At 45.5% G+C, this 20,891-nt stretch overlaps 1 protein-coding gene across 1 annotated transcript in view; it reads right to left on the bottom strand.

Moving 5' to 3' along the window:
• Positions 1 to 20,891, bottom strand: part of EME2 (essential meiotic structure-specific endonuclease subunit 2) — a 175,961-nt gene that overhangs the window by 105,464 nt on the left and 49,606 nt on the right. The window contains exon 4 of the mRNA XM_078662984.1: positions 14,019 to 14,128. Coding sequence (XP_078519110.1) covers positions 14,019 to 14,128 — 110 coding nt within the window. The remainder of the gene's footprint in view (positions 1 to 14,018; positions 14,129 to 20,891) is intronic.

The raw sequence follows: 20,891 nt of genomic DNA, 5'->3' as shown, positions 1-20,891 counted from the left end.
CTCCTTAAGGAACAGTGAATATGTATTACGTGTCCGGGGCAAACTAGTGCGACCCTTTTATTTATCATATATTATGAATACGCAATGGCGTTTCTATTTGACAAGGTTTCGCCTTAGTACTCTACACTTCCTTTTTGCCTTTCCAAAGCAGGGGGGGTGAAGTGAGAAGCTACCTTGTTGCCCCTATAATAACAAGGTCTCGCAAATCACCCTGCATCTTATTATCTTTTGCACTTTGTATAAGGTCCCAAGAAACACTTTTATTAGACCATTACTATTATCCTTTGGATCGTGCTATTATAAAGAAGGATATGAATATCTATTATCTTTGTCAACTGCAAACATCTGTAATGCTGTACTGAGTTTTATTAGATCAGCTCTTGTGATTAGAAACCGATATTGAATGTTTATGAAAATCAGAATTATGTAAATATGTACCGTGGTTTTATTGTAGCTGGTGTTTTATACTGATGTATACTTTTATGATTTCTTTGTGAAATCGAAATAAAGTTATGAAATGAATGAATGAATGAAAGGAAACCCCAATGGCCCTAAACAGTTACTCGTACCTCAAGCTTTCAGGAAACAGGTCATGTTCTTCGCCCATAGCCATCTTATTGCAGGCCATACAGGGGCTCAAAAACAAGTGAGACCATTCTCAAACACTTTTATTGGCCAGGGATTTACGCACACATCTCTTGGTACTACCAAGAGTGTGAAGTATGCCAACGTCGGAATCCGTACCGGCCTCCAGCTGTTCCCCTACAACCTTTACCGATCATCGGGAAACCGTTTGAGCGTATTGGTATGGACCTTATCGGACCACTACCCCGCTCTCGAAAAGGTAATAAATACGCCCTAGTCATTATCGACTATGCTACAAGATATCCCTAAGCTGTCCCCCTGAGAACACCAAACACCGTTACCATCTGTGAGAAATTGATGGAATTGTTTTCACGTGTAGGATTTCCCTGTGAGATCCTAACAGATCAGGGCACTCCATTCGTCTCGAGGTTAATGGGGCAAGTGTGTAAAACCTTAGACATTACCCAAATCAGGTCTTCGGTCTATCACCCGCAAACTGACGTCCTATGTGAGCGCTATAATGGTACAATCAAGCTCACGTTAAAAAAGATGATGAAAGCAAAGGGACCGGACTGGGATGCTTTGCTACCCTTGGCCTTGTTCGTTATCCGCTGCCAGAAACAGAGCAGTCTGGGTTGCTCCCTGTTCAAACTCTTGTATGGAAGACAGCCCCGCACGCTCCTCGAAATGACCAAGGAAGCATGGGAAAAGGAAACACCAGAAGAGCACCAGGCTTTCCTTGATTACTCAAGAGGGTTAAAGTCTCGGCTGTCCAAATTACGAGAATTCGCTCATAGTAACCTTGAAAAAGCCCAGAGGCGACAGCAGGTATTCTACGGCAAGGGCAAGAAATGGCGTCATCTCCAGGTACAAGATTGGGTTTTGGTCCTCTTGCCAGCCTCTCTGCCCAGAGGTCGAGCGGAATGGAATGTCCATATGAGGTGATAGAAAAAATAGGACTAACCACTTACTGTTTACGCCTCTCCAAAAATAAGACACAGATTTTTCACATCAACCTACTAAAAAAGTGGTTAGGTCCTCCCCTACATCATTTATGCGGGTAAAACCAGAGCCCCAACATCATCCACCACCTTGCCCCTCCTAGACATAAATGAAACCCTGCAGGAAGGTCAGAGAGAGTCACTACAAACCATGCTCTCGTCCTTTTCTCAAACCTTCTCCGTTCTACCCGGGCGTACACACTTGATCAAACATACCCTCCCCTCTACCCTGGGAAAAGTCATAAGGCAAAGGCCCTACCGTATCCCTGCAGCCTGGCGAACTGCCATAGAAGAGGAAATACAGAACATGTTAGCCTCCGGTATCATACGCCTCCGGTATCATATGCCTCACCAAAAGCGACTGGTCTTCTCCGGTGGTCCTCGTGCCGAAGACAGACGGGAGTGTGAAGTTTTGTATAGACTTCAGAGCTGTGAACTCCATCACTCACTTTGACTACTACCCACTTCCCAGAGTAGATGAGTTGATCGAACAACTAGGGGAAGCCAAATACATCACTACTTTAGATTTGACTAAAGGTTATTGGCAAGTCCCTCTCTTCCCTCCAGATCAACACAAAACTGCTTTTTCCACTCCATCAGGCTTATATGAATTTACAGTTCTCCCTTTTGGGCTACATGGGACACCCGCTATTTTCCAGCGCTTAATGGATGTGATACTAAGAAAACATCCGGCTTATTAGTCCGTTCATCTCGATGACATTGTCATCTATAGTTCCACTTGGGATAAACACTTAATCCATGTACAGAACGTCGTCCAGACCCTCCAAGAAGCAGGGTTACATACCAACTCCAGGAAATCCCGGGTTGCCTACCATAAAGTCCGGTATCTCGGTTACCTTCTGGGGGATGGTGTGATCGAACCTCAACAGGATAAAATACAGGCCATCACAAACACCCCATTCCCCAACACCAAAAAAGGAGTCAGGGCCTTCCTTGGACTACTAGGTTGTTATCGTAGGCTTATCCCCCATTACTCCCAGATTGCCTCTCCACTGACTGATCTCCTCCATAAAAACGTCAAGGAAAGGGATTTTCTAACACCCTCCCCGAGAGCCCTCCAAGCCTTTCTTGTTCTAAAACAACCTATAACATCTAGTCCTGTGCTGATCCCCCCCAGACTTCACACGGCCATTTATCCTACAAACCGACGCTTTGGACACTGGGTTGGGGGCTGTACTTTCCCAGCAGACGGACAACGGGGGTTGAACAGCCTGTGGCTTTCATTACCGCAAACTTCTAACCCATGAAATGAACTACCCAGTGATCAAGAAAGAATGCCTCGCGGTCGAGTGGCCGGTGGAAAAGCTGCAATATTATCTGGAAGGCACCCTATCTCTCCTATACACCGACCATGCTCCCCTGCAATGGCTGTGTCGCAACAAAGGGAATAACGCCAGAGTCCTCAGGTGGTTCCTTTCTTTACAACCCTTCTCCTTTGAAATCCGACATAGGAAGAGTAGCTGTAATGTGAACGCTGACTTTCTGTCCCGTGTCTCTCAGTTCCCCTATCGTGAACTGTCTGGGGTAGGGGTGTGTCGCGGAGTGCCTGAACCTGCCCCTGAGGAGGAAGAAAACTGTAATTTAATGCCCCATTACATCTCCCCTGTTTTTTACTTACAGTCACCGTGGGATCTAGCAAGTCCGGACTGTAGCGGTCCCTTTAGCACAGCAGCTTCTCCCGTCCATGTGACTGGATCACATGACCCAATCGGAAGACCGGATGAGGAAGAAGAACTCCTCATAAGCGGCCCGGCGGCCCGGCAGAGCGTCGCTTACTTCTGGAACCAGGGCTGCCTAACGTCCATCGGAGCAGGAACCAGACCCCTGCACGAATCCCGGAAGAGAGACCTACGCAAAGGGACCAGCATCCGACTCCAGGGACCCTCCCGACGCCAGGAACCATCCCAACACCAGTGGAAGGTAGCGGACACCATCCGGTACCACCAGCACACCAGCCGCACTCCAAGAGGAGTGTGGCTTCCTACGGTACAGGCCCGAATCCGGGGGTGGTGGAGAAAAGGGGAAGCGGGCGCTAATCCCCCTGAGAAGGAGGGACAGGCTTAAAAACGCGCTAAAGAACCCCAATGCACGTTTCCCTGTCCATGGTGACGGTCCCGGTGTCACTCCCTCACACCCTATCCCCTTCGAGTTGTGTACCTAGAATCCACGCGTGACCACCATTTTTTTTTCTTTATTGTTTCACCCTTCATGACGGCTGTCCTCACCTGACCTCGAGAAAGAAGGAGGGATCCAGGACGCCCTGCATTGATCTCTATCCTGAAGCAAGGAAAGACTGTCACGCCAGAACTTCTTATGTTATTTTCCAAGAAAAGTTAAATAAAATCACCTTATACGTACCTCTCCTATATTGGCTCCTCGTGGTTTTCTACAATACCATAACATGAAATAATTCACAATCAAACATATAATGACTCACCTTTCCAACTTCCTAGTAAAACAAGTATGTTGTCTGCTTTATCTCAGACAAACTATTGCATCTGTAGCCTGTTTTCATGCATCTTTAGGAAACATACTACAATTCACAAATACGCATCTGCGTTGCCCAAAAGGTGAGTAAACAGGACTTACTATCGGTAGGGCTCTAGTCCGATCACAATCAGGCAGATCTTCTTCTCTGGATGTCTGTCTGCAACATCAAAAGCAAATGACTGAGTCACTGCTGGTGCTTCACTTGAGCCCTGAGCAGAAGAAAACCCAGAGAGGTACTGAGCACAGTAAAGTGCAAGGTTTAAGCTATCAATGCAATGCAAGAACAGCATATGAATAAATAATGAGAAATAAAGGAGTCCATAGAACACCGGCAAGGATTTCAACACATCAGAAACAGATATTCTCTTAAGGAATACTGCAACATTGAATCCTCAATCTAACCTTCAAGGTTTATGTCTTCTCTTATACAGTGGTGACCATCTTACGCCTCACCACAATTTTGAATTATTTTATAATTTTGCCTCCACTCCTCACTCCTATTTGAGGTCGCAGTAAGAAAATCCCAGTCTGACTGTGACAATCCTTCCTGTGCTCCTGTCAGATTACATTCAAATCTGGTTTCAATAGTGTATAAGTAACCAAAGATTGCTCATAGCCAAAAGGAGTAAATGTCTGCATTGTAAGTGCTGAACCACAAACCTCTTCCTTTGCACCTTAACTTTTCAATATTTGTGTCAAACACTTGCATTACATTATATTTACCTTTTGTGTTTATTTCATACTTATTTTAGGATAACTATTTAATGAGCTCAGATTTCCTCAATTTACCCCAGTATTGGAACTTTCATAGATTCCCATGCTTTGTATCATTCCCCGTCGTCGGAATGGGAGTCTCGGTAACAAAAATACCATAGTTGTAGGTACAAAAGACCAAGGAAAAAGGCCTAGGCCTCATTCCCTTTTGTAACATATCACCCTCTTTGTGTAAAAGAGACCAAACATTGGCCTCAGCCAATCAGAAGTGCCTCACCCCTTAGAACCTTCCTGAAGGAACCTCAGAGCCTCAGATTTTCTACCGCACGTTGTGCTTAGGGAGTCTCCTTTGAGCTCTGCTCAACTTCTACTCTTAAAACACACACTGGGGGTCTGTGACAGAGCCTAATGTGCTCAAAATTATCAATAAAAACCAACTAAATGAATAAGGAGGTTTTTTTCAAACTATATGTTAATTAGTTAACCAGTACATTACCAACCAATGGCCCATGTGAGGGAATTCACTACAAATGTCGAATAGACTCATACAGAGAAAAGATGGATGTCCATCAATGTCAGATGTAGATCATGTATTCTCATTTGGTCACACTGGCGTAGCTAGGGGGGGGCGAGGGGGGCGGTCCGCCCCAGGCGGCACGATTTTAAGGGCGGCAGCCGTGCAGCACTGGCCTGTAATAATTTATTTGGCCAGGGGCTGAACTGACTGCGCAGAAGTCATTATGCTGACTTCTGCGCAGCCGAGTGTTAGCTGCTTTTACGTGACATGGCATCAGGACTGCAAGAGCGTGCTGAGGGGGTCTGGACTGGAGTCGGTGACAGGAAGTTCACTTTCTCCGGAGACAGGCAGGGCCCCAGTGCGAGCGGGCTGTAGTTACGATTTCTTTCTGTAGTTAAAGTGGCAGCCTCTCACTGCTCGCAGGGCTGCCTGTACCAAATTGGAAACGGTGCCTAATCATGCTGCTCTGCGTCGACTGGACCTGTTTGGAGAAGAGAGGTCACAAAATGTCATCAGAGAGGCGCTGCCCTGCCTGGCTCACTGAGGTATTAATAATATTTTTAAAACTAACAGCCTGAGAAACACCGAGCCTGTAGCTCTGCTCACTGCTCTCCAGGCTCATGGGTGGTGCCGCGGTGGGTTAGGCTCCGCTCCATTCCGATGATTTATTTACATATTTCATTTAGATTTTGAATACCATTTTTGCCCTAATTTTACCTTCCAGCAACCTGCTTTTTCCTGAAGTATAACAATCTTTAAACTTCCACCTGCACTTCACATGGTTTGTTTCCACTCCTGGTCATTTTACCCAAGAAACTTATGAACAAAAACTTTTTACCACTAGTCTGCTTTCCGTTTTTATAAAAATCCATTCTGGCTATTTTATTTTAGGAAGTGTATAAACTGCTGCTCCTAGCTTTTTGCACATGACTGTTTTTTAACTGCAGGTGTAAAGTATAGGATGAGCGGAGATTCCACAAGTGTGAGAGCGTTTTTGAAGAAGTGTTTTGAAGGAGTATGTGCATGGGAGAAAGCAGAAGAAGGGTGTTGTGTTGCTTTTGGCACCTGTTGAGGAGAACTGCATTTCCATTTCTGGTACTTTGCAGCAGTTTTAAGATAATCTTAAAGTTTCTCATTGCTCAAATGGGTGTACTTTCTTGTATTATTGTTTCCCTCGTCTTCATTTCTTGATTTTTCTCGCAAGAAAGTGTCACTCATAGTCGTTGAATGTCACTCAAAATGACATTGAAATTCTGAAAATGTCACACATAAGTAATCTGAAACCTTGGCAGCTATGCGCAATAAGTTTAATTGAAGAGTTATTGGAGAGTACCAGCACTTCTCAAGAGTGACTAGTTGTTTAATTACAGAGTACCCGCACTTCTCAGAAACAAGCAGGTACTCTGGTACAGGGTGCCTGCTCTTCAATTTTTCCATTTCTAGCTTTGGAAGGCATAGGTAGGTAACATGCCTCAAGCTACTGTACATTTTTCAGATCAGCGGTGTGGAGACAACCCTTGTACATTTAGAGATATAAATACTCTCGATGTTGATGTGGTAACAACTGGTAGAGAAAATAGGGTAGATGGGTGTGACCTAGCTCATCCTATAGAGAAATCACTACAGGGAAATGAAGGTAATTGGGTGGAGGTTAGTTGTTTCCGTTTAATTTCTTGGAATATAGCCGGCCTTGGGCGAAGATTAGAGGATCCTGTCTGGCTAAACTATATTGAATCTTTTGATATTGCCTGCCTCCAGGAGACATGGAGTACTGTGGATCAGAGTTTGGATGGGTTTCAAATGTTTAATGTTTGTGCAATACCATCGCAAGCAGGGAGAGCTAAGGGTGGGCTTATGACAGCTATCTCTGTAAAGCATAACTTAAGACATGTGAGCCGAGTGGTGGAATCACCTTGGTACCAATTACTTATGATCAAGGACTTATTTCCGGTAGCCCTTCTTCTTGTAAATTGGTATTATAATATATTTGATCCCCATGTAACCGTAGTTATTGATAACTTACAGGAAGAGATTGTTAAGGTGACAAACAGGGTCTTCCCTCTTTTAATTATATGGTTATGTGATTTTAATTGTGAGTTATGCAAGTTCAGCGGCTCTAGGGTGTGTGGTCTGATGGATTTAACTGACCAACCTATGGCTCATTTTACTCATTCAAAACAAGGGGAGGCTCTAAATAGTATTGTCATGAATAATGATCTATGTATCTTGGATACGTCTAGCTTTTCTGGTGCATTGAATATACCCACTTTTCAAGGTACAGGGGGCAGAATGAGTGTAATTGATTTTGCCGTGGTATCTAAGTGTTTCTCTCATTTTTTGAAAGATTTTAGAATTGAGGCGAACCCAGCTAGTGACCATAACCCCCTAACTTTGAGTTTTAACCTGGCTCTCGAGAAGAACCAGTTTGTGGAACAACCTATAGTATATAGCCAAAACCAGGGTGTTACTTTAAGGTGGGACAAAGTACATGTGAGGCAACTGGAAGCGGATGTCTTTAAGGAAAATCAGGATAAGATAGAAATTTGTCTGACACCTATATCTGATCCAGACCACATAATTGAGAATTTTGAATTGTTATTGGGAAATGTTGCTTCACACCTTGTAAAGACAGGGGGGAGGAAACAAGATCGTGGGCCTAAATGGTTTGATGCGGAATGCTCTTCTGCTCAAACACATTTAACAAAGGCATTACGCCGAGACCCACGTGATAGAGAATTGGTTAGATCAGCTAGCATGGGAAGACTTGGAAAAAGCGGCTGATCTAAGGGATAACAGGCTCTTTTGGGAGATAATTAATAGGCCTTTTTTAAAATCAGGGGAAGATAATACCATTCGAGTGCACATACCTGAAGACTCCTGGGTAGCTCACTATAGTAAAATCTTTAACCCAAATGAGATATTGCTGACTGCTACCACGGGTGAGGGTGATTATAATTTTAATATAGAATCAGCAAAGTCACTTAGTGATTCATTAACGCTTTCAGAGGTAAAGCTAGCTTTGACCAAGGGGGCTGCTTTAAAGGCCCCAGGCCCTGATGCAGTACCCTTGGATCTTTTTAAACATAATTTGGAGGTCTGGTCCCCATTACTTTTGAATGTTTTTAAGGCAATACCGCTGGGGTCCATTCCGACCTCTTGGAAAGAGGCAGTTGTGGTACCTATTTTTAAGAAGGGTGATAAGTCTGACCCACGCTGCTATAGGCCAATATCATTAATAGACGCGTCATGTAAGTTAATGGGTAGGGTGATATTGGCTCGCCTTGAAACATGGGCAGAGTCAGCGGGGGTTATTGTAGAATCCCAATATGGTTTTAGAAGAGGGAAAGGAACCACTGAGCAGTGTTTAAATCTAGCACTGATTATGGGCAAGTACATGGGTGCCAAGAATAGTTCTATCCATTTGGCATTCATGGACTTGTCCAGTGCTTTCGACACGGTATGTAGGGGTAAATTGTGGCGGATGATGGAGTCTATGGGGTTTGAGGAGCCTTTGGTTACTCTGCTCCGCAGGCTTCACGCTGCCACAACGGTGAGAATTAGATATGGCCCTGGGGGAGAGAAAACTAGACCTATATTATCTACCGAAGGTGTCCGCCAGGGATGTATTTTAGCCCCCTTTTTATTTCTGGTTTATACGAACGGACTAGAAAGTTTTTTGTTAGAAACTGGTGCTGATTTCCCTCAGATTAATGGCAAAAGAATTCCAATGTTGTCATATGCAGATGACACTATCCTAATGACCCTTACTCCCAATAGCATGCAGATTTGCCTGAATGCTTTTGATATGTTTATGGAAAACTTAGATCTTGGGGTCAATTTTACTAAATCTTTTGCCATGACTTGCGGTCCGAAAAGTGTTAAAATCCGCAAGTAAATGGTGAGGGATTCAAATATAGAGAAAGTTGACAACTTTAATTACTTGGGAAACCTTTTTAATAAAAAATTGAACTGGGAACCTCTGATATTAGCCCGGGTTCAAAAGGTTACACAATCAATTGAAGCTCTTTTTCGCTTTGCCAGTAAATTAGGACAACGACGTATAGCAGAAATAATATCTTTGTATAAAGCTAAATGTGTCTCTGCTATGACCTATGGTGCTGGTGTCTGGGGGTCACAAAATTGTGAAAAGCTACAGATTATGGAGAATAAATTTATAAAACGTCTCCTATCTGTCCCATCGAGCACATCAAACATTTTTTGTCATGGGGAGGTTGGTATTGAGTTTTCAAGTGACATTATAAACGTAGCGCCATTAGTATTATGGTCTAAAGTTTAGCAGTCTGAGGAACTGAAATTGACAAAAGATATCCTACAAGATTGCCTTAAACTTGAGTACTATAGGGAAATTCCATGGCTTCGATATGTCAGAGATACCCTTTATAAGATTGGGTTAGGAAACATGTTTACAAACCCTGGCATGATCAATAAGGATGCCAAGTTAACCATCAAAAACGCCTATAGTTCTAGTTTGGGCTCCTTAAGGAACAGTGAATATGTATTACGTGTCCGGGGCAAACTAGTGCGACCCTTTTATTTATCATATATTATGAATACGCAATGGCGTTTCTATTTGACAAGGTTTCGCCTTAGTACTCTACACTTCCTTTTTGCCTTTCCAAAGCAGGGGGGGTGAAGTGAGAAGCTACCTTGTTGCCCCTATAATAACAAGGTCTCGCAAATCACCCTGCATCTTATTATCTTTTGCACTTTGTATAAGGTCCCAAGAAACACTTTTATTAGACCATTACTATTATCCTTTGGATCGTGCTATTATAAAGAAGGATATGAATATCTATTATCTTTGTCAACTGCAAACATCTGTAATGCTGTACTGAGTTTTATTAGATCAGCTCTTGTGATTAGAAACCGATATTGAATGTTTATGAAAATCAGAATTATGTAAATATGTACCGTGGTTTTATTGTAGCTGGTGTTTTATACTGATGTATACTTTTATGATTTCTTTGTGAAATCGAAATAAAGTTATGAAATGAATGAATGAATGAAAGGAAACCCCAATGGCCCTAAACAGTTACTCGTACCTCAAGCTTTCAGGAAACAGGTCATGTTCTTCGCCCATAGCCATCTTATTGCAGGCCATACAGGGGCTCAAAAACAAGTGAGACCATTCTCAAACACTTTTATTGGCCAGGGATTTACGCACACATCTCTTGGTACTACCAAGAGTGTGAAGTATGCCAACGTCGGAATCCGTACCGGCCTCCAGCTGTTCCCCTACAACCTTTACCGATCATCGGGAAACCGTTTGAGCGTATTGGTATGGACCTTATCGGACCACTACCCCGCTCTCGAAAAGGTAATAAATACGCCCTAGTCATTATCGACTATGCTACAAGATATCCCTAAGCTGTCCCCCTGAGAACACCAAACACCGTTACCATCTGTGAGAAATTGATGGAATTGTTTTCACGTGTAGGATTTCCCTGTGAGATCCTAACAGATCAGGGCACTCCATTCGTCTCGAGGTTAATGGGGCAAGTGTGTAAAACCTTAGACATTACCCAAATCAGGTCTTCGGTCTATCACCCGCAAACTGACGTCCTATGTGAGCGCTATAATGGTACAATCAAGCTCACGTTAAAAAAGATGATGAAAGCAAAGGGACCGGACTGGGATGCTTTGCTACCCTTGGCCTTGTTCGTTATCCGCTGCCAGAAACAGAGCAGTCTGGGTTGCTCCCTGTTCAAACTCTTGTATGGAAGACAGCCCCGCACGCTCCTCGAAATGACCAAGGAAGCATGGGAAAAGGAAACACCAGAAGAGCACCAGGCTTTCCTTGATTACTCAAGAGGGTTAAAGTCTCGGCTGTCCAAATTACGAGAATTCGCTCATAGTAACCTTGAAAAAGCCCAGAGGCGACAGCAGGTATTCTACGGCAAGGGCAAGAAATGGCGTCATCTCCAGGTACAAGATTGGGTTTTGGTCCTCTTGCCAGCCTCTCTGCCCAGAGGTCGAGCGGAATGGAATGTCCATATGAGGTGATAGAAAAAATAGGACTAACCACTTACTGTTTACGCCTCTCCAAAAATAAGACACAGATTTTTCACATCAACCTACTAAAAAAGTGGTTAGGTCCTCCCCTACATCATTTATGCGGGTAAAACCAGAGCCCCAACATCATCCACCACCTTGCCCCTCCTAGACATAAATGAAACCCTGCAGGAAGGTCAGAGAGAGTCACTACAAACCATGCTCTCGTCCTTTTCTCAAACCTTCTCCGTTCTACCCGGGCGTACACACTTGATCAAACATACCCTCCCCTCTACCCTGGGAAAAGTCATAAGGCAAAGGCCCTACCGTATCCCTGCAGCCTGGCGAACTGCCATAGAAGAGGAAATACAGAACATGTTAGCCTCCGGTATCATACGCCTCCGGTATCATATGCCTCACCAAAAGCGACTGGTCTTCTCCGGTGGTCCTCGTGCCGAAGACAGACGGGAGTGTGAAGTTTTGTATAGACTTCAGAGCTGTGAACTCCATCACTCACTTTGACTACTACCCACTTCCCAGAGTAGATGAGTTGATCGAACAACTAGGGGAAGCCAAATACATCACTACTTTAGATTTGACTAAAGGTTATTGGCAAGTCCCTCTCTTCCCTCCAGATCAACACAAAACTGCTTTTTCCACTCCATCAGGCTTATATGAATTTACAGTTCTCCCTTTTGGGCTACATGGGACACCCGCTATTTTCCAGCGCTTAATGGATGTGATACTAAGAAAACATCCGGCTTATTAGTCCGTTCATCTCGATGACATTGTCATCTATAGTTCCACTTGGGATAAACACTTAATCCATGTACAGAACGTCGTCCAGACCCTCCAAGAAGCAGGGTTACATACCAACTCCAGGAAATCCCGGGTTGCCTACCATAAAGTCCGGTATCTCGGTTACCTTCTGGGGGATGGTGTGATCGAACCTCAACAGGATAAAATACAGGCCATCACAAACACCCCATTCCCCAACACCAAAAAAGGAGTCAGGGCCTTCCTTGGACTACTAGGTTGTTATCGTAGGCTTATCCCCCATTACTCCCAGATTGCCTCTCCACTGACTGATCTCCTCCATAAAAACGTCAAGGAAAGGGATTTTCTAACACCCTCCCCGAGAGCCCTCCAAGCCTTTCTTGTTCTAAAACAACCTATAACATCTAGTCCTGTGCTGATCCCCCCCAGACTTCACACGGCCATTTATCCTACAAACCGACGCTTTGGACACTGGGTTGGGGGCTGTACTTTCCCAGCAGACGGACAACGGGGGTTGAACAGCCTGTGGCTTTCATTACCGCAAACTTCTAACCCATGAAATGAACTACCCAGTGATCAAGAAAGAATGCCTCGCGGTCGAGTGGCCGGTGGAAAAGCTGCAATATTATCTGGAAGGCACCCTATCTCTCCTATACACCGACCATGCTCCCCTGCAATGGCTGTGTCGCAACAAAGGGAATAACGCCAGAGTCCTCAGGTGGTTCCTTTCTTTACAACCCTTCTCCTTTGAAATCCGACATAGGAAGAGTAGCTGTAATGTGAACGCTGACTTTCTGTCCCGTGTCTCTCAGTTCCCCTATCGTGAACTGTCTGGGGTAGGGGTGTGTCGCGGAGTGCCTGAACCTGCCCCTGAGGAGGAAGAAAACTGTAATTTAATGCCCCATTACATCTCCCCTGTTTTTTACTTACAGTCACCGTGGGATCTAGCAAGTCCGGACTGTAGCGGTCCCTTTAGCACAGCAGCTTCTCCCGTCCATGTGACTGGATCACATGACCCAATCGGAAGACCGGATGAGGAAGAAGAACTCCTCATAAGCGGCCCGGCGGCCCGGCAGAGCGTCGCTTACTTCTGGAACCAGGGCTGCCTAACGTCCATCGGAGCAGGAACCAGACCCCTGCACGAATCCCGGAAGAGAGACCTACGCAAAGGGACCAGCATCCGACTCCAGGGACCCTCCCGACGCCAGGAACCATCCCAACACCAGTGGAAGGTAGCGGACACCATCCGGTACCACCAGCACACCAGCCGCACTCCAAGAGGAGTGTGGCTTCCTACGGTACAGGCCCGAATCCGGGGGTGGTGGAGAAAAGGGGAAGCGGGCGCTAATCCCCCTGAGAAGGAGGGACAGGCTTAAAAACGCGCTAAAGAACCCCAATGCACGTTTCCCTGTCCATGGTGACGGTCCCGGTGTCACTCCCTCACACCCTATCCCCTTCGAGTTGTGTACCTAGAATCCACGCGTGACCACCATTTTTTTTTCTTTATTGTTTCACCCTTCATGACGGCTGTCCTCACCTGACCTCGAGAAAGAAGGAGGGATCCAGGACGCCCTGCATTGATCTCTATCCTGAAGCAAGGAAAGACTGTCACGCCAGAACTTCTTATGTTATTTTCCAAGAAAAGTTAAATAAAATCACCTTATACGTACCTCTCCTATATTGGCTCCTCGTGGTTTTCTACAATACCATAACATGAAATAATTCACAATCAAACATATAATGACTCACCTTTCCAACTTCCTAGTAAAACAAGTATGTTGTCTGCTTTATCTCAGACAAACTATTGCATCTGTAGCCTGTTTTCATGCATCTTTAGGAAACATACTACAATTCACAAATACGCATCTGCGTTGCCCAAAAGGTGAGTAAACAGGACTTACTATCGGTAGGGCTCTAGTCCGATCACAATCAGGCAGATCTTCTTCTCTGGATGTCTGTCTGCAACATCAAAAGCAAATGACTGAGTCACTGCTGGTGCTTCACTTGAGCCCTGAGCAGAAGAAAACCCAGAGAGGTACTGAGCACAGTAAAGTGCAAGGTTTAAGCTATCAATGCAATGCAAGAACAGCATATGAATAAATAATGAGAAATAAAGGAGTCCATAGAACACCGGCAAGGATTTCAACACATCAGAAACAGATATTCTCTTAAGGAATACTGCAACATTGAATCCTCAATCTAACCTTCAAGGTTTATGTCTTCTCTTATACAGTGGTGACCATCTTACGCCTCACCACAATTTTGAATTATTTTATAATTTTGCCTCCACTCCTCACTCCTATTTGAGGTCGCAGTAAGAAAATCCCAGTCTGACTGTGACAATCCTTCCTGTGCTCCTGTCAGATTACATTCAAATCTGGTTTCAATAGTGTATAAGTAACCAAAGATTGCTCATAGCCAAAAGGAGTAAATGTCTGCATTGTAAGTGCTGAACCACAAACCTCTTCCTTTGCACCTTAACTTTTCAATATTTGTGTCAAACACTTGCATTACATTATATTTACCTTTTGTGTTTATTTCATACTTATTTTAGGATAACTATTTAATGAGCTCAGATTTCCTCAATTTACCCCAGTATTGGAACTTTCATAGATTCCCATGCTTTGTATCATTCCCCGTCGTCGGAATGGGAGTCTCGGTAACAAAAATACCATAGTTGTAGGTACAAAAGACCAAGGAAAAAGGCCTAGGCCTCATTCCCTTTTGTAACATATCACCCTCTTTGTGTAAAAGAGACCAAACATTGGCCTCAGCCAATCAGAAGTGCCTCACCCCTTAGAACCTTCCTGAAGGAACCTCAGAGCCTCAGATTTTCTACCGCACGTTGTGCTTAGGGAGTCTCCTTTGAGCTCTGCTCAACTTCTACTCTTAAAACACACACTGGGGGTCTGTGACAGAGCCTAATGTGCTCAAAATTATCAATAAAAACCAACTAAATGAATAAGGAGGTTTTTTTCAAACTATATGTTAATTAGTTAACCAGTACATTACCAACCAATGGCCCATGTGAGGGAATTCACTACAAATGTCGAATAGACTCATACAGAGAAAAGATGGATGTCCATCAATGTCAGATGTAGATCATGTATTCTCATTTGGTCACACTGGCGTAGCTAGGGGGGGGCGAGGGGGGCGGTCCGCCCCAGGCGGCACGATTTTAAGGGCGGCAGCCGTGCAGCACTGGCCTGTAATAATTTATTTGGCCAGGGGCTGAACTGACTGCGCAGAAGTCATTATGCTGACTTCTGCGCAGCCGAGTGTTAGCTGCTTTTACGTGACATGGCATCAGGACTGCAAGAGCGTGCTGAGGGGGTCTGGACTGGAGTCGGTGACAGGAAGTTCACTTTCTCCGGAGACAGGCAGGGCCCCAGTGCGAGCGGGCTGTAGTTACGATTTCTTTCTGTAGTTAAAGTGGCAGCCTCTCACTGCTCGCAGGGCTGCCTGTACCAAATTGGAAACGGTGCCTAATCATGCTGCTCTGCGTCGACTGGACCTGTTTGGAGAAGAGAGGTCACAAAATGTCATCAGAGAGGCGCTGCCCTGCCTGGCTCACTGAGGTATTAATAATATTTTTAAAACTAACAGCCTGAGAAACACCGAGCCTGTAGCTCTGCTCACTGCTCTCCAGGCTCATGGGTGGTGCCGCGGTGGGTTAGGCTCCGCTCCATTCCGATGATTTATTTACATATTTCATTTAGATTTTGAATACCATTTTTGCCCTAATTTTACCTTCCAGCAACCTGCTTTTTCCTGAAGTATAACAATCTTTAAACTTCCACCTGCACTTCACATGGTTTGTTTCCACTCCTGGTCATTTTACCCAAGAAACTTATGAACAAAAACTTTTTACCACTAGTCTGCTTTCCGTTTTTATAAAAATCCATTCTGGCTATTTTATTTTAGGAAGTGTATAAACTGCTGCTCCTAGCTTTTTGCACATGACTGTTTTTTAACTGCAGGTGTAAAGTATAGGATGAGCGGAGATTCCACAAGTGTGAGAGCGTTTTTGAAGAAGTGTTTTGAAGGAGTATGTGCATGGGAGAAAGCAGAAGAAGGGTGTTGTGTTGCTTTTGGCACCTGTTGAGGAGAACTGCATTTCCATTTCTGGTACTTTGCAGCAGTTTTAAGATAATCTTAAAGTTTCTCATTGCTCAAATGGGTGTACTTTCTTGTATTATTGTTTCCCTCGTCTTCATTTCTTGATTTTTCTCGCAAGAAAGTGTCACTCATAGTCGTTGAATGTCACTCAAAATGACATTGAAATTCTGAAAATGTCACACATAAGTAATCTGAAACCTTGGCAGCTATGCGCAATAAGTTTAATTGAAGAGTTATTGGAGAGTACCAGCACTTCTCAAGAGTGACTAGTTGTTTAATTACAGAGTACCCGCACTTCTCAGAAACAAGCAGGTACTCTGGTACAGGGTGCCTGCTCTTCAATTTTTCCATTTCTAGCTTTGGAAGGCATAGGTAGGTAACATGCCTCAAGCTACTGTACATTTTTCAAGGACGAGCACAGGAAGTGATTTGTTTATGCTTGTTTCGTCCTACGTAAGTTCTTTCACACCTAATTCCAGAGCTCAGCTTAGCAGCGGGCTGCCTGATGAGGAGAAGTTGTGAGCTTCACCTGACTATCAGCGGCGATACTATGGGCCAGATTTATGTCGGACTTGCGGCACTTTCGCGGCGCCATTACGTCACTTCTGTGACGCAGCGGCGGTGTAAACCATGCGCCACGTTGCGACATACTTACATCGTGACGCATCTATGGAGATGCGTCACGGTGTAAGGCCCTGCGCCACATGAAACCTGACTCAGGTTTCATGTGGGCGTTTCCATGCAGGATGGGCGTTCCGTCGCAGGAACGCCCCTGAAAAGTGACTCAGTGAAACCTACAAGATTTCACTGAGTCACTTTCCCAACGCTGATGCGTCAAAACCCTGCGCCTGCTTGGAGCAGGCGTAAGGCTTGACGCTCCACGTTACAGATAGGGCAAGTTGGAATAGTGCTGGAGTTGCATGCCGCACGCAACACAACTTCAGCACTGCGCCAACTTCACGCCCTAGATGCGACACGCATCTGTTTATTCCTGCGCCATGGTGCGCCGCATTGTAAATGCGGCGCATCATGGGTGGCGCAAGGATAAACTTGCGTGTCGTATCTTTCCTGGCACATCTCTGCCGATTTGCAGAGATGCGTGAGGCAACATAAATCTGCCCCAGCGTGTTTTTCAGACCTCTTTCAGGTGCTCGCCGTCCTTTTTCCCCAGCACCCGCCAGGGGGGCGGGAATCTGAAGGGTAGCCCCGGGCGCCACAAGCTCTAGCTACGCCCCTGTTTGGTCATCCATGTTCGAATGGTGTCGTCCCATGATCATTGAGACTAATCACTCCCATCCGAGTGTCTGATTCACATCTCAAAATGTAGTGAAGACCTCATGAGCTGAAGACAAGATGGAGTCATGTGCAGTGCAAAGTATAATGTGGTGAGTTAAAAAAAGGATATAAGATCAATACACAATTTTAATATCACTTGATCGCTTCCTTGTTAAAACCAAGAACAGTGCAAAGATGCAGCCTAACCATATAACTGCATATGTACGGCCAACATGTTTCAGCCTATCAGGGAAAGAATCCCAGGCTTTCTTCAGGGCCACAGTCCTTAACGTTTGCTACTGCAAAAATAAGTGAAAAAGTAAATCAATCAAAGGATACAACTGTGTCAAACATGTTGCTCTGAGTCCTCTGTAACAAGCAGTACAAGTTGTGTCTATTCGCAAAGAAAAACAAAAATTACAAAAATTACTAAACAAGAATATGTGAGTCCCAAAACAGAGACTGATGGTTGGCATTAGTTCCAAGCCTAGGTAACTGAAATTTTTATGTATATACTAACCTGCATCGTACAGGGAGCAAACCTCACCTCTCCTGGTCCATTGCTCAGGAAAAACTGAGGCCCCGCTCTAGAAAGGCAAAGAAACAAGGATGATGAACAGGAGAGAACGGGCTAGATTCGCCTGATCAATCTCCTAGATTCCTTGGTTGGCATCCTTGAAATTTCAGAGCCTAATAGAGCTATAAACAAATCTCTAGTCTGCTGGAGTTACCCGACCCCTCCCAGGGCAGATAGGGGACCATGCCTAGCCCTGCATTACTATCTTCGAAATTCAGAGTGTACCATGTTATTTTACTCATACATGGGTCTATATAGATTTTTAGAACACCCATGACAAGTTGATCATTCACAGGTAAAAGAATCCTTATCTTGTTTGTTTGCTGTAAGGCACACCCAGGTGGCAAATAGGGCTTATGCCAACTTATCTTCAAAAGGAAAAAAGGGGGGAGAAAAAGCTTCTACCCAGGCCAGTAATCTCAGCAGGTGTTTTACTCACCTATCCGTCGTTGCCCCGTTGCTATCCTCTGAGCTCTGAGGGAGGCAACGAGGACGGTGTTCTGGACGCTTATGAAGGTATGTAGGGGGGCGGGGACTGCTCAATCGTGTACATTCTACGTGATATTGTAATGCTGCCCCTCCCATGTCAAAACTCCCTCTCTCATGTTAGGAGAACTGGAAGTCACATTAAACTTACTTGTGCAGTTTTTGAAACCGTTGATTGAATAGGGGATTTCACCCTGGGCAGGTCTTTAAATATTTTTTCCCTCCGACCCTTCCTCCTCCGTTTTGTCTGACAACTTCTACTCTTCAAAGGATTTACTTCAGGATTTGGAGAAGAAAAAAGCCCTTTTTAAGCCATGTTCCACCTGTGGCAAGAAAAGGCTTTTTCTAGAGGATAAGCACAAAGACTGCATCTATTGCCTCTATCCTGACCACCAGCCTGCGGACTGTAAGATCTGTCGCACCTTTTCCACCAAGACCCTCCGGGACCGTGAGGGTAGACTCTTGACATGGCTCCAGAAGCTGAAATCCAGGAAGGACACTGTCTCTAGTGACAGTGAGGATGCAGCGTCGATGTCTTCTTCAAGAAGGTCAGTGAAGAGGGGTAGGGGTTCGCCTTCTCCCTCAGTGGAAAGATCTTCTAAGGCCTCAAAAAAGACCCCCAGTGAGTCTGAGAGCCCGGGTCCCAGCAAATCTCCTCACCGAGGTGAAAAGGAGAGGGTAGGACCTATTACGCCTTCCAAAGGTGAGAAGACTGTCTCATCCTTCAAAAAACCTTCATCCCAGTCTTCTGAGAGGAGTTCTAAGTCCTCGACGACGAAGACGTCGACATAAAGTTCCGTCGACGAAGAAATCGAAATCGAGATGGATGTCGTCGACGATCTTGTCGACAGAGGTTTCGTCGACGAAGGTACCGTCGACGGCAGTGTCATCGCCGTCGACGGGGAATTTACAGACGACGACAGCATTGACGACTAAGACGCAGAAGGCGCCGACGACGAAGGTACCGTCGACGAAGGTACCGTTGACGAGGGTGCCGACGACGGCAGTCTCAGTGTCGCCGACGACGATGGTGACGACGTCGACGACGGTCTCGTCGACGAGGGCATCGACGACGACGACTTTGACAATGACACAAGCTGGCGCGTCGACGGTTTCATCGTCGACGACTTCGACGATCCCCATCTCGTCGACGCGTGTACAACTGTCGACGACAGAACCGTCGACTATACTATCCTCTGAAAGGAGAATTACGGTTTCTGTGACAAGAAACCCACCAGAGATGACTTCTCCGAGGAGTGTGTCTCCCCTACTGCCAACCATGCTTTTTCAAGAGGGGGAGTCCGAGGAGGATGACCAGGACCTGTACAGCTATGCAAGTAGTCCCTCCCAACTCCTAGTCAAATGCCAGGAGATGGACTCCGAGGGCGAATACGACCACGAGGAAGTTGATCATAGTCAGACGGCCCAGTCACAACACCATTCTGGGCAGGATATGGTTACAGTGCCATCATCTTTTCTCCAAGATCTGCACAAGATGCGGCAGGACTATAAATCTAAGGCGAATAGGCCTATTCCGGTCCTGCCAACGCCTGCTGCGCCTCCAGTGATTTCGGCCTCCTCAGTGCCGCCTAATTTTACGGCTCAAGTTTCTCCTCGGCCTCAAACATCCTTCCAACAGGATTCCTCCGGGCTGCAAGAGGCCCATGATGATTCCTCGGATGAGGATCACCAGTCGGATCATGACTCTATTCCAAATACTGAATATGATGACTACATCATTCCAGATCCCTCATCACCAGTCCCTGACCCGGCGGATTCCCCGCCAGCGGATATTGGGGGCTTCCATCAGCTGATGGAAAGAGTTGCTTGAAGATTCAAGTTAGCCATGCCTAAGGTTACCACAGATTGTTTCCTATATGATTTCAAGGAACCCTTCTGGAAATCAACTAGGTCTATCCCTATTGTGGATCATTTGTGGAAGGAGGGCCTAAAGGCGATGAAGAACCCGGCGAAGGTGGTCCCAGTGCTACCGCGTCTGGATAAAAAATACAAGGCACCCGATGATGGTCCGGCGGCCTTAAAGGGTCATCCAAGACCAGATTCCGTTATCTCGCAGGCAGCGCAGAGGAAATCCCGTAACCCCTCTGCTCCCTTAACAACTCCTCCGGACAAGGAAGGGCGGAGGTTGGATAATGCGGGGAAGAGATTCTCGTCCATGGCGAGTTTGCTGGTGCGAGCGGCTAATGCCCTGGCGATCTTGGGTAGATATGACTGCCAGCTTTGGTGTGATATCGCCCCGTACCTTGACCAGCTGCCTCCGGAGTCAACATCTGAGGCAAAAAAGATCTTGCAAGAG

Source organism: Lissotriton helveticus, chromosome 10 (genome assembly GCF_964261635.1).
Source record: "Lissotriton helveticus chromosome 10, aLisHel1.1, whole genome shotgun sequence".
Classification (NCBI taxonomy): Eukaryota; Metazoa; Chordata; class Amphibia; order Caudata; family Salamandridae; genus Lissotriton; species Lissotriton helveticus.
This window is presented reverse-complemented; position numbering and strand designations above follow the sequence as displayed.